Genomic DNA, 13,609 nt, shown 5'->3' with positions numbered 1-13,609 from the left:
CGCGAAACATTTATACTTTTGCGGAATTAAAGATTAAAATAATCAAACTCACCGTTTTACAAATTCATGACGTCAGGTTAATATTTGGGGGCGGTGGCCTGGTGATGCTGTTGTCATTCATGCTGCCTTCCCTCACTCCTCGTAAATTTACTGTTTTATTTTTTTATTTATTTATTTTTTAAATGAAGTTCAGATCAGTTCAGTTTGATTCTGAATTTTCTGACTTTACCAGATTCATATTTACTTTGTGATACAGCGGAATACTTACCGGAAGAAAACGTATGACTTTATTAATTAGGAGCAGGAATATATTTTCTAAAGTCACTGTCGCTGTGTTTATGTATTTCACCTTCTTACTGTCACACGTTGAAAGCTAGGGAACTCCATCTGTATTCCTGTGTATTTTTAACTCTTTATTTGGCCGTTACTGTGGTCATTCGTGAACGTTAATCTCGTGGTAGTCATATTTCCGAGTACACCTTAACGTTGCAGCGTATGACAGGAGGCTGTCCTTGGCTGGTCGAGCTAACCAGAGCAAGCTAAACAACGAAAACAAATCCTCAGCATAAACAAACTCTCTCCATGCATGTGAAGTTGTCGGTGAGTTTACGTTAACAACTGTTTGTTACTAGTTGCTATAACGTCCAAAATACCCAATGGGATGTGAGAACGGAGAACTTAACACTACTGTCCCGGTCAACCATCACAACTCAGCTAGCATAAACCTCAACCAGCGTTAACAACCTTTGGCCTCTAGAATGCGTTTGTTGCATTCTTTAAAGTTAACAGAAAGACAAGGGAAATAACTCTTGGCGCTAGCTGGTTTTGTGGGATAATGTCAAGAAATTCACTCGTACATCCGCATAACTCACAGTAAGTCTGTATGGCTTAGCGGTTAGCGTTAGCTGACACATTAACCTGACTGTTTACATTTTTATTCGCGTGAAGTGGTGACAGTGGTGGTGGTGTTGTGATGGTGTTTCATCCCCCTGTTTGTTCTCATTCCATGTGCAGCTGGGTTGTTGCAGGTCCTGTGTTTGTGTGCCCCCCCCCCCCCCCCCCCCAGGTCAGAACTGAGGGTTGGGGTCAGGTCTTGGACTAATGTCATTCAGTCCTGGTGAGGAGGGGGGTCTGTCTCAGGCTGCCCCAAACGTCAACAGCCAAGACCTGTTTGACAAACCCGCTCAGACAGCAGCTACAGGGAGCACATCTGAAGATCAGGTGAGGCTGCATATGTGTAATTTTGTGTATGAATGCATCATTGTTGATTGTCAGAATCAGTTTTCTGTAGCCCTGACCTCCATGATTGGAGATTTTGGCTAGATCGTGGTTAGGCATCACAGATATGATTTGGGATCAAGGGATTTGGTTCAATTTAAGATAAAAGGTAAAACAAACTGATGAGAAATAGACTTCAACACATCACAGCACACAGGCCTTGTGCATACTTTCCAAAGAGCAGTATGACTTTTTCTCATTACAAAAGAAGTTGATGAATTGTTACCGTATAATAAGGAACTTTGACAAGTTTTAATGATAAAAAAGACCAGGCCAGTGCTGAAAAACAACATACTGTAGCCTCTTGACAGTGATTTATTGACATGAATTGATGAAGTGTGATTTCATGCTTGAGTCAATGGTGACAGTCTGCTCATAATGAGCAGAGTAGTGTGTACTATCTTACATTTATTGTCTGAAGAAGGACTTTGACATGTATGTTGTTGTACAGAAGAAAGACCCAGTCTGACTGCTTAAAGTTATCTTCATTTTGCAGTACACTGTCAGTGGGTTATCTACATCAAATATTATCAATAGTATTATTTTCAGTCCTATTGTCTATCTGTCCTTGATGAGCTGCTGGGGCACAGAAGGCTGCTTGGCTGGTCTTTGTGTTTTAAAGTATATTTATGTTTTCTCTAATAATGTTTTGTTATTTTCTCCGTTCTGGACTAGGCTGATTTGTGATCAGGGAAACCCTGAGAGTTTCTATCAATTTGATAGAAGTAACATTGTACCTCTATACAACAAATCACAACGCCATGCTGGTACTGAAATACTCTATCACCACAGTAACAGAAACAGAATCAAGTGATTATGAATTTGAAAAAGAGCAAGTGTTGATCACTGTAGTCACAAAAATGCAGTTATCATATGGTGCTTTGTAATGTGCCTCCAAACAAGGCTTTATATTTAACCACACTGCTTAAAAAATCTGATTAACAGATGCAAAAGTACTGTGTGATTGTTTGTGCTCCCGTTCCGTCATGCAGAAATAACCAGTGCATTCTTTCCACCTTTTTGGATATAGGGCAAAGTAGAAAAGGTGAGGTTGTGGAGGCGCTATAGATGTCAGTCACATACTGTCCCTCTTTATGGTGTTCACACATCGTAAATTCTTTTGGCACAGCACATAGACCAGAGGAGACAATGAAACCAGCATAGTGTCACAGGCTAGTGTCAGTATGTATCTTCTTCTCAGTGATAAGCCAGAAACATACAGAGTATTATGAATCAGAGTGAGTTCTCCTGAGGTTTTATCACTAAAGGAATTTTTGTTTTGTTGCATGACATGCAGCCAAATCTACTATATACAGTCTGTAATTGACAAACCTGCTGAACAGTGCACATAGGGCAAGTAATTACTTACAAGGAGATCAGCTGATTTTATTCTCAGGAAGGGTGTTCCATCCACATTCCAGTTTATTCTCAGTCTTGCACATTACATTGCCAATCGGATTGTTTATTTGGCTGCTGTAAGGTGTGTGTGGATTGTTGCGTCAATGAGTATACAGGCTTTCAAAACAATGAAAGTGGAGCAACAGATTACCTAATGTATTACTGGCAGCATTGTTTGTGAATGTAAGATGTTTAGTGGAAAGTAGCTGATATGTCACTGTGGCTGTATCAGTACTGGAAAGAAGATGAGACACGACATAGCTTGTAGAAGAGGAAAGAATAAAACAGGGTTTTGTGTTTCTTGCCAAGAGGAGGCCTGATCCTTTCCTGTCCAACTGTCCTTTGCTTTGTCTGATGGTCTCAGGTTCCTCGATAAGAGCTTAATGGAAGGGTGCAGACTTAGCTCAGACTTCTATAATTACTTATTCTGGAAGCTACAGAGTTTAACAGTGGGCTGTTCTAAAGAAGAAAAACACAGGTGTATATCGTGTATGTAACAGGCATTTTACTTAGTAACTGAGCAAATATGAATTTAACATCTTGACTATGCTGGCATCATTTTTCTCTAGGTGTCTCCTTTGGTGGATGAGGCCTCTCCTTCCTCCACATCCTCCTTTGAGATGCTCGACATGGAGTCGGCCCCAGCTCCTTACCGAGAAGTGCAGCCTCACTGGTTCTTCTGTCGACGAGCAAGTGACAACACCACCTGGCTTCCTTTCAGCAGAGAAGACTCTGACAAGCTAGAGAGGGCCTGTAACACTGGTGAGTATATATTTTACATGCACATTGTATACTGTACATGCACATTTTGTTTAAATTGGTTATCAGGGCCGATGTGTGAAAAGAAGAAAAGGAGTGAGTTCGCTATAAATAGCTTTGAGAAAGATAAAATGTCAAAACATTAAGTGTTGCCAACACTGGCCTGATGCCCAGTAGGGCGCTTGACTCTCCTGACAGGACATGCTCGCTGCTAATAGCAGTTTAACAGCAAGGTGAAGTTCAGTTTCAGGGAGGTTTCAGGTGGGCTTCATTATTGTCCATATACAGTGCATTTGGAAAAAAAAACCCCAAAAAACATGTATTCAGTGTTTGCATTCATGGTATTCATATTTAAACTTCTAATTGAAAAGACCATTAGAAAACAAAGCTATTAAACCAAGATATTTTTTAAATAATAATTTTATTTGAATTATTTGAGAAGATAGACACCACTCTAATGTCTATATGGTAAATATGAGGCCACAGTATGCAGCCGGTTAGCTCAGCATAGAGACTTGATACAAGGATAAAGCTAAACTCTGTCCAAAGGTAACAAAATCCATCTAACAGCACCTACTAAGATCACTAATTACCATATTCTATCTGTTGTGTTTAATCCATATAAAAACTTTATGTTGAGGTTATGCACTTGGCTGTTCCTTTAACATACTGATTACCTAAATTAATAATCATGCATATACCCCACACAAAGGAAAATATAAAATAGTAAACAAAGCAATTTACATTCAGTTTAATTTCCAAATAAATCAAAAGTATGATTTTCTACAAATTCTGTATAAAGTTCTTGTCTTTCTCTGTGACAGTATAAGTCTGCCTAAAGCGAGATAGGATGGGAGTTTTTGCCCACATTCCTATAGAAGGTACATTATGTCCATATTATACCCAGAAGACTGCACTTATCCTCCTGCTGGTGCTGCGTCTGCAGAAGTCCAAAGTCAGTGAGCAACAATTGCAGCAAAGTAACAACATAGTCCTGTGAGTCTATTCTGAGTCAACAGAGTTTAGCTTGGAAAGTAAGTTCTTTGCCAGTAATATGTCTTTATCATTAGTCATCCTCCAGAATCACTGTAGCCTTGGACATTCTCAGAAATGATGAATTAATGTGCCATTTTTTCTGCAGACTCTTAACACAAATAACCAGAACATCAGGGAACATGTTTTCTTACAAATCTTTTTCCAGACCTAAAGCACAACACTGTTATGCTTACCTGTCCTTACAGACCCTTTGCTTAAAATCTAGGTTTTGAATCTCCTTGTCTACGTGTGTGTGTGTGTGTACTTTGCACCAGGAGACGAGCAGGAGGAGGTGGTGGTAGCCGTGGATGGTGAGCGGTATGATGTACACGTCAAGGAGAGGAAGCGCTACGCTGTGTACTGGGAGCAAGCTCCCACTGAAGTCCGCCGCTGTACCTGGTTCTACAAAGGCGATAAAGACACCAGGTTCATGCCTTACTCTGAGGACTTCAGCAAAAGTCTGGAGGTAGTCTGACTACGACCCTGAGCTTATACCACCTCACCGCTCTTTCTGACTGTGCCTGTTCCTCAGTTACTCTTTTCATACTCTGTTGTTGTTTCATTCCTGCCCCACCTATCCTCCAATTTTTCAGGAGGCTTACATGATAGCAGTGACCTTGGATGAATGGAAGAGGAAATTGGAGTTCCCCACTGGAGAGACTGTTATCTTGCACAATCCCAAAGTAAGGCCCAGCTGGTAAAATCTTATGTAAAATTAAATACATGACAAAGCCACACCACAAGTGAATATATATATATATATTTATTTTTAATTAAGTACATTGTTTTCCTGTCTTTCATTTCCCTTCTCCACACTCAGCTGATAATGCATTATCAGCCAATAGGACTGCAGGATGAGTGGGTTTCCTCCCCTTCGGAGCAGACCCGCCCTCGAACAGTCAAGAGGGGAGTAGACAACATCTCTGTAGAAATACCAGATGGTATGTGTGTGGGTGTGCTGAAAGAGTCATACTAAAACATAAGCCATTTTCATAAAGTAAAGTCAGCACTTTTGAGTTCATCATATTTCTGTGTGTTCCCAGGTGAACCAGAAAAGGTGGATCACCTTGTCTTTATGGTACATGGCATCGGTCCTGCATGTGATTTGCGCTTCAGATCCATCATACAGTGTGGTAGGTGTGTGTGTGTGTGTATTTTAATTTTTTGTGTATATCCATATCTTTATGTGTATTTATGAGTCCTTGTCATCTTGTCTCTCTACAGTAAATGACTTCAGGAGTGCTTCCCTGTCCCTCCTGGCCTCTCATTATAAGCGAGCTCAGCAGGACGGCCAGGTGGGCAGAGTTGAGTTCCTCCCAGTTAACTGGCACAGTGCTCTACACGGGGATGCCACCGGTGTGGATGAGTAAGTATGAAGACAGATAGAGAGTGTACAAAACTAGATTCCCCTACAAATCTACTTACATATTCATTACTTGATGGAAGTGGTCAAACTCTGGCTACACACATTTTTTTTTCTCCCTGCTTCCCCACTTTCCAGGGACATCCAGAAGATCACTCTTCCCAGCATCAGCAGGCTGAGACATTTCACCAATGACACTCTGCTGGACCTGTTTTTCTATAACAGCCCCACCTACTGCCAGACCATAGTGGACACAGTGGCCTCAGAGATCAACAGTTTGCACGCCCTCTTTAAACAGAGACACCCAGAATTCAGCGGGGCAGTCTCAGTAGTGGGCCACAGCCTGGGTTAGAGATGCAAAAATACACACACACTCACAAATAAGTGGAACATAAAAAATGCAGAGTTTGAACTCTTCCACTTTGCCCCTCAGGTTCTCTGATCCTGTTTGACCTGCTAACCAATCAGAGGACTGGATCAGAAGCCAGAGAGGGGGTACAATGACAATGACAGTCACAGCAAAAGATAACATCAGTATACTGATAAAGAGATGGCATATTTCTCTAGAAGATAAGAAAATTGATTTCCCTTTCTGTCCCTGCCTGTGCTTAAGGTACCCTCTGGTGAGCCGTGTCACCTGAACTGTGACACACTGGAAGAGACTCTGACCAGACTGGGCCTACAACAATACCTGGATACACTGAAGGCAGAAAACCTCGACCTGGAATCACTGGTAATACACACACACACACACACACAATGGACGTACAAATTAAAATGTAATGCATTGTTAAAAACGTATTTTTCTCTTATTTTAGGCTCTTTGCCATGACAGCGATCTCAAAGCTTTAGGAATTCCTCTTGGACCTCGGAAGAAGATCCTGAACTATGTCAAGAGGAAATGGATTCCAGAGGTCAGGCACAGCTGAAAACTAAGCTTAGTGTTACTTCTTGGGTGAAAAAAAAAAAAATTCTCATACAATTATTAGTTCTTTTCCCATTTTATATGTTAACAACTGTTGTGAATCGTTTCATTGCTGGTGCTTGTGTTTGTTTACGTTTGGAATCGGGACAAACTGTCCATGATAGCCTGTATACTGTAGACAACAGTGACAAGCAGGCAGTTTGATGCAGCTATTTTCATTTTATCTGAGGCCACGGCCTGTCTGGGAGCTCTGTTCATTTCCAAATAAAGTATCTACAGTTCAGATATATTTTAAGAGCATTTTTTGTATCTCTCACTCTAAACAGGATTGTAAGACAGGAACGGTGTGTCCGGCACCAGGGCTGCAAGTTCCACCTCAAGTGACCAGTGATCACAGTGGTACGGGATCTACACAACAGCAGTTCCAATTCCATAGGGCGCAGTCTGTCACCAGTGCTGTGGACTATGAATACTTCGACGTGGGCATCGGACAGGTAGCACACAAGAATACTGAATCGGTAGGATTATTTGTGCTTAGGGGCTGAACGCTTTGATGCATCAAATTCCTGCTTCTCTCCTCCCCCTCCGCTTGCCTGGACAGACCAATGGAGGCATAGCCAAGGGACAGGTGTGTCTCACATGGTGTCCTCTTGCTCTCAGGCTTTGTCCTTAGCTCTCTTTGATTTCACTGTGCGTGGAGTTTCTCTTCATATACAGTCCAGTCTGGTCAGGGAAAGCTCAAGGCGACTTTATAGTGGCTAATTTATGAGCCGTGGGGTTTCCATTGCTAAGTCACATAATGCTCTGATTGAGGCTACTGTGTTTGTCCCATTGAGTCGTACAATCCAGTACCACACTGTGTCTGTGCTCATCCAGTCCTGCATGAGTGGTCAGTTCCCTGGTCTCCTCCTTACTTGCATATTCCCCGGCTGTTGTCTTGATGCTACGAATGCTTGTCTCAGTGTTTTCAAACAGAGTGCACCAGAGGAGTATTATCAAATTTCCATCTGTCTTACTGGATGTGTAGTTGTCCCACAGTTTTAGCTGCACGTTATGTTTCTGAACCCACCTTCTCCCTCCAGGTATCCATTGATTACCCGCAGCTGGCATTCCACCCTCAGACGTTCTTTGCATTCGGCTCTCCCATCGGAATGTTCCTGACCGTTCGTGGGCTCAAACGCATCGATCCAAACTACACATTCCCAACCTGCAAGAGCTTTTACAACATCTACCACCCAGTGAGTAATCACACATTTACTGCCCATTCAGTCACACATCCTGTGCTTGACCCTGAAAAGGATTAAACCAGCTTTTATTTGCCAAAAATAGCAGTTATTATATAATTATAATTATTTACTATGTAACTCTTTGTTCCTTTATTGCTGTGTAGTATGACCCTGTGGCCTATCGGATAGAGCCCATGATTATTTCAGAGGTGGATCTGGAGCCCATGCTAATACCTCACCATAAAGGCCGCAAGAGGATGCACCTGGGTAGGACTGTCTGTTTGTCTTTCCTTGTCTTTGGTGAACAGTATTGTATTATGAGCTTTTGTTTAATGATAATCCCTCTTTGTCTCATAGAACTGAAGGACAGCTTGACCCGTATGAGCATGGATTTGAAGAACAATGTACTGGGATCATTACGGACGGCGTGGCAGTCTTTTGCCAGACTACCTGTTGCTGCACTGCCTCCAGTGGAGGAAGGAGAAACCGCAATAGAGAGAAATCTTCAAGAGACAGAGGGTAGAAAAATCTCTTTTGTTTATATTTGCGTATGTTGTGTATGTAAGTGGGAGTGTGCAGAAGAGTGTGTCTAACACTGTCTCCTCACACTGCTCTCATTCCTGTCTGCATGCTTCACCCTCCCCTCCCCTCGTCTGCTGCATCTCACCCATTACCACTTTACCCTGAACCTCAGCCACAGCGGCAGTCACTGCTTCTGCTGAGAGGAAAGAGAAAAGTGCTGATTTTTGGACTAAAGTACTGGAGTGGCCCAGGGCCCTTCATAAGCATTACTTCCAAGGTAAGCCAGGAAAGGCATGAGTAAATGAAAAAAAAAACAGATAAATGAACTCTTACTAGTGTATTACTGACTGCTTTGCTATCTGGTTGGTGATCGTCTAGTTTTCTCTCAGAGGCCTCTCTGTAAACTCCCACTATTCAGTGAAAGCCTATGAACCTATTATAAACTGTCACTCATACAGCCTTTTATGTTTAATCTCCCTGGCTTGAATTTCCAGTATTAAAATAAGAAATACAGAAAAATATGATCACTTCTCCCTTCATTGTAGAAAGTATGCAGCTTTACCTGTAGTATTGATTTAAAAAAACAATTCAGTTCAGTCTGGTTTACTTTGGAACATAAGCTCCCTCACAAAGAGCAAATGTTATGTAATGTAAGTCATTATTACTGCAGGCTCTCACTGCTCTTCTGCACCTTCTTTCCCCATGCCTAACAGCATCACTGCAGCTGTACATAGGGTCTTCACCTCAAAGTTTAGTTTATTGACACTCCCTTCAGGCCTTTCCCTCCCTCTCTGGCTATCACTTCTGATTGGTTGAATTCAATGACTGCTTCACTGACTGTCAGCATCAGAGGCCTCTCACGTAACTAGCCCATGGCACACTCTCTTAACAGCTGGATCAAATGATAATGTAAGTAATAGTAATATAATAAAGTATAGTAGTTGTTATTTTAACAAGAGTACTTGGCTGGTGCTGAACCAGCAGGTAATATCATTCATCAGCAGCAGGTCACATGCAGTAGCTACAGGCAGGTACATGTCCTGACCTTTTCCAAACCACCTGGAGCACTTAATTTGCCTGTGGGAATGCAGCTGCTGTCAGAACAGAACAGATCAAATTAAATTACATGTTTTTTTGTCATTTTTTTGCTCTTTACCCCTAAAAGAAGACATATCTTCAATCTTCAACCTTTGAAACCTTCTTTTGTTTGCCTCACCTCCCTGAATAGTACTGCAAGATCCCAGACATAGGACTGTGTCGTAGAAAAAAAAGTAATTCTCAAACAATCACATTCACACACTCATTTAAACTTGTTACAACTTCTTTAAATCATCTCTAAAAATATTTGTGTCCTGTGACCACTTTTTGGATAGTTCAAGTTAGGAATGCTGACTGATACCTATGTATACTATATATTCTTACTGAATTCAGCTGCTGACTCATCTCTGGGGTAGATGAAGGGCACTGGGTTGTAGACTAATATGAGTTTTATTCATCTGCAGAGCAGAGAACAATGAAACTGCACTGTGTTGCATTTTGCCCGCACTGTTCTGCAAATTCCTTTTGGTTTTGATATTGTTTGCTGCAAACAGAAGCTACTCTCTTCTTTCCTGTCTATTATCCAATCTGTTCTCATTGTCCCAAAATAATAAGGAAGCTGGTAGCTGGTTATAATCATTATTTCTGCTCTCTGTTGTCTGCCTGTACAGCCGCAGGAGTGAGTGAGGAGACAGAGCCCTCAGTGTCAGCAGAGCAGGGAGAGCAGCCAGAGATAAAAGTGGGGATGTTGAATGGAGGACGAAGGATTGACTACGTACTTCAGGAAAAACCCATTGAGAGCTTTAATGAATACCTGTTTGCCATCCAGTCTCATCTGTGTTACTGGTGAGTCATGCATATCTGTTCATAGGAGGTTTGGACTACAGTAATTGTGCTCTTGTATTTTGTGTTCCTGACATTTTCTCTTTGTCAAATCACATTTTCCGTGGCTGATTTAAATTTTTTCTCTCTCTGTTTCTCTGTCTCTTAGGGAATCTGAAGATACAGCTCTCCTGCTGTTGAAAGAGATCTATGACAAGCTGGGTGTGACCTTTGAACAGCCACAACAGTAATAAAAGTTTTATGAATGTAAAATTGCTAACATGACAGTAACCTTAAAGTGAGAAAATGAAGGACAACTGAGTGAGCCAGAGGCTCCGCAATCCTCCTCCAGAATGCCTTACTGTATGGGTGTTACCTGACTACCCCGCCCTCTTGTCCTCCAATGGTGAAGACTATATGGCTGCAGTCAGGTGATCTTGTTTCAGATATATGTCAGTTAACCTTCATTTGAGGTAGTGGTGGCTTCTTGGTGTTGCTTAAACTCCCACTGCAGGACAGGACAGTCCTACAGGACTGGTTTTGGTGTCTGATAGTCTACCCAAACAGCACAGCGTCATGCTCCTGGTTGCACATTTTTTTTTATTCTAGTCATTGTTTATTTTACTTTATTTTGCACTTTCACTTACCAACAGTTATTGACATATCATGCATAAAGCTGTAGCTGAATAATGCTGAAAAAATGGTCATGATAACCAGAGGACACACACAAAACACATCGAGTTGCATCACAAACTGGAATTCATTCTCTGACATTTCAGTGTAGTTCAAAAAAATCTATATATTTAAAAATCACAGAATAAAATTAAAGTAGTAATTATAATCTATACATTTTGATATATTTCCCAGCCTTATGTACAGCTTTCAAAACTCAGAAATGTAGAACCATAATTATAGTTAACTATAGTTCTTGTTATGTGTGTTCAGCTGGGCCTTGCTATCTGACCTATGAAACGTAACCTCTATTGACAAAGGAAGCTCTCCAGTAGCATATTATTTAGACCCCCCTTTTATAAATAACCAGGTCAGGTGGATTCATTTGGTTGACTGTGTTTCTGATTTAGAAAAATTAAGGTTGATATTTTGTCTGTTACAAGTTTCCAGGCAGCTCCTTTTTCATTACTCAGATGAAGTTTTATGCTGACCATAAATGAAAGTGAACTTCACCTTACCTTCCTTACTACATTTTTACTTATTTTTGAAATATCTATTTAAGTTTGATCATATCTACACATGTATTGGAAAGAAGTAATCCTGATGAAGAATTGTGTCAGAAATGAAGTACAGCAATGCATGAGGTGTGTGTGTCCATGTGTTTGTGTACAGTATGTTATAGCAGTGTACAGAAAGGCCAGTTCCACTTTCTTTCCTCCAGGTCTGTGCCATTCCTCCTTTATCCTTTTCTTCCCTCCGCCCTGTTTCAGTGGACTCTTTTATCTTTAATTATATCTTGCTGTAAGCCCATAACAGCAGTGTATTCTGGGAACTGAATAACATTTGCAAATTCTAAGGGCCAAATCATACATGTTTTTCCTCATCTGTTCCTTTGTATGAAGGTATTGTATAATCACCATTTCTGTCTGTATTGCATGGACTTTTTCATGTTAGAACAGAGTTTCTCAACATTTCCTGGTCCTGACTGAATTACCAATATTTACATAATTCTTATGGAGCAATAAGTGAGTTGTCACACTGAAATCATGTAAATTTGATTTAAAGAGCATGATAAAATTGATAATGTAGACACTTTGTCGTCCAAGCTAATCATATTTATTTTATATAAAAATATATTTAAAAATATAGGTATATCAGTGTTAGAAATCTCTCAGATCTGAATCTGCATTTCAAACAACATGAGGTCCAGACTGCAAAGTTGAGCAACTCTCTCGTTAGAGTGATTTAACTTAAATGACTTATAAATGATAATCCTATGTTAATGCACTGTCAGGGCAGCACAGCCCCCACCACCAAAGCTCTGAATGATCTGTTTCCTAGCCCTCCAGGTGGGAAAATCCGCACAATTAACGAATTAACCGAATGTGGTTGTTAATTATTATTCCTTTAGAAATGCACTGAACACTAAGTTTCCATGTTTTAGTGATTTGAACCACACCACCGTCCCTGTTTTTGGAAATTTTAGTAACACTAAAAACAGAACTTAATGTTCCCCGGCTCCTCCTCATTACCATAACTACTGTCAATTTGATACTTATATGTTGATACGTATCAAAAAAAACAAAAACAAATGTTCCCCTTTCTGGATACATATCCCATTAATATGGTTACATGTCGTGTGTGCCATAATAAAACATTACAAACGCCTTGTTGTGTTCTTTGGAGTTCACTGAAGCATGCTTATTCTGGGTCTTAAACACAATAAATTAACCTGCAGCCTTTTTATATGGCAAATCACTCGAGCATGCGCAGTCGTTCGGTAAACACAGCATCACTTGCAGCGGGTGAATTGACTATTGACTAACCATTGTTAACAACCATGAGGCAAGTTGAAGTCTTATATTTGGTTTAAGCGATTGTTTTTAAGCCACGTGTCAAAGCTGTTCGCTTCGTTTTTCATGCATTTCTTTGGTAATTTACGGCGCTAGCCAGAAGTTAGTTCAGCAAACTAGTGAGCAGAGCAACGATCGACTGGCTCCTCTGACCGTATAAAGCCACATATTCATATCATGAGTCATTAATGGTAAATTATATTTATTTCAGTAGCACTTTGTTTGTGTTTTTTTTTTTTTTCTCGCAATGTATGTGGTTGTGCCCACTGTGTATGAAATGTGGTGAAGTCATTCAGAAATTAGGACCTTTCATTCAAAGCCTCATGTGATTCACTGCAGTGGGAGGAAGTTATGCACTAAAGCCTCTCAGTTATTTTCAAAGGCGGGCCTGTCCCGGGCACCACTGCCTGACCCTCCCGTACTCTGAAGCGTTTTTTTTTTCTTTAGCTATTGTTCATTTTATCAGAAGAGACTAACAGGATGGGACAGACTTGAATCTGGAGGTAAGCTTTCCTTCAATCATTAAATGGTTTTGCTGTGTTGACGCTCAATGGGATGGATGGACCAATGATACTCTACGTTTCCAGGCTTTCTCTTACCATGTTGGTTAAATGATGAGTAACTACCTTTTCACACGTTTAGAGTGATCTTATTCCGTCTCCGTCAGCCGACATTATGTCTTTTTATCACACTGATTGCATTGTTTGATCTGACTTTT

At 40.7% G+C, this 13,609-nt stretch overlaps 1 protein-coding gene across 5 annotated transcripts; it reads left to right on the top strand.

Annotated features, from left to right (window-relative positions):
* Positions 1 to 496: 496 nt before the first annotated feature.
* ddhd2 (DDHD domain containing 2) lies at positions 497 to 12,611 on the top strand. Of its 5 annotated transcripts, none has more exons than XM_041042928.1 (18): positions 497 to 600; positions 1,015 to 1,221; positions 3,246 to 3,438; positions 4,749 to 4,936; positions 5,064 to 5,153; positions 5,291 to 5,411; positions 5,514 to 5,603; positions 5,695 to 5,836; positions 5,972 to 6,180; positions 6,267 to 6,328; positions 6,447 to 6,566; positions 6,652 to 6,747; positions 7,085 to 7,252; positions 7,841 to 7,996; positions 8,149 to 8,251; positions 8,342 to 8,503; positions 10,216 to 10,390; positions 10,536 to 12,611. In XM_041042928.1, the coding sequence occupies exons 2-18, from the start codon at positions 1,102 to 1,104 to the stop codon at positions 10,615 to 10,617; spliced, it is 2,277 nt and encodes a 758-aa protein (XP_040898862.1). In that variant the 5' UTR covers positions 497 to 600; positions 1,015 to 1,101; the 3' UTR covers positions 10,618 to 12,611. The 5 variants fall into 5 exon arrangements, with proteins under 5 accessions (XP_040898862.1, XP_040898860.1, XP_040898864.1 ...); XM_041042926.1 differs by having other exon boundaries at positions 4,746 to 4,936; XM_041042927.1 differs by having other exon boundaries at positions 513 to 600; positions 1,067 to 1,221; positions 4,746 to 4,936.
* Positions 12,612 to 13,609: the final 998 nt, after the last annotated feature.

The sequence above is a fragment of the Toxotes jaculatrix genome, chromosome 7 (genome assembly GCF_017976425.1).
Source record: "Toxotes jaculatrix isolate fToxJac2 chromosome 7, fToxJac2.pri, whole genome shotgun sequence".
Classification (NCBI taxonomy): domain Eukaryota; kingdom Metazoa; phylum Chordata; class Actinopteri; family Toxotidae; genus Toxotes; species Toxotes jaculatrix.
Note: the sequence above shows the minus strand (reverse complement) of the source record. Positions and strands in the feature narration are given on the sequence as shown.

What these genes read in the sequence shown, in the direction of transcription:
- ddhd2 (XM_041042926.1), top strand. Translation starts at nt 1,102, where the DNA reads ATGTCATTCAGTCCTGGTGAGGAGGGGGGTCTGTCTCAGGCTGCCCCA. An exon ending in CTCTGTAGAAATACCAGATG is followed by an intron (nt 5,412 to 5,513) that starts GTATGTGTGTGG and finishes GTGTGTTCCCAG; the next exon opens with GTGAACCAGAAAAGGTGGAT. An exon ending in GATGCCACCGGTGTGGATGA is followed by an intron (nt 5,837 to 5,971) that starts GTAAGTATGAAG and finishes CCCACTTTCCAG; the next exon opens with GGACATCCAGAAGATCACTC.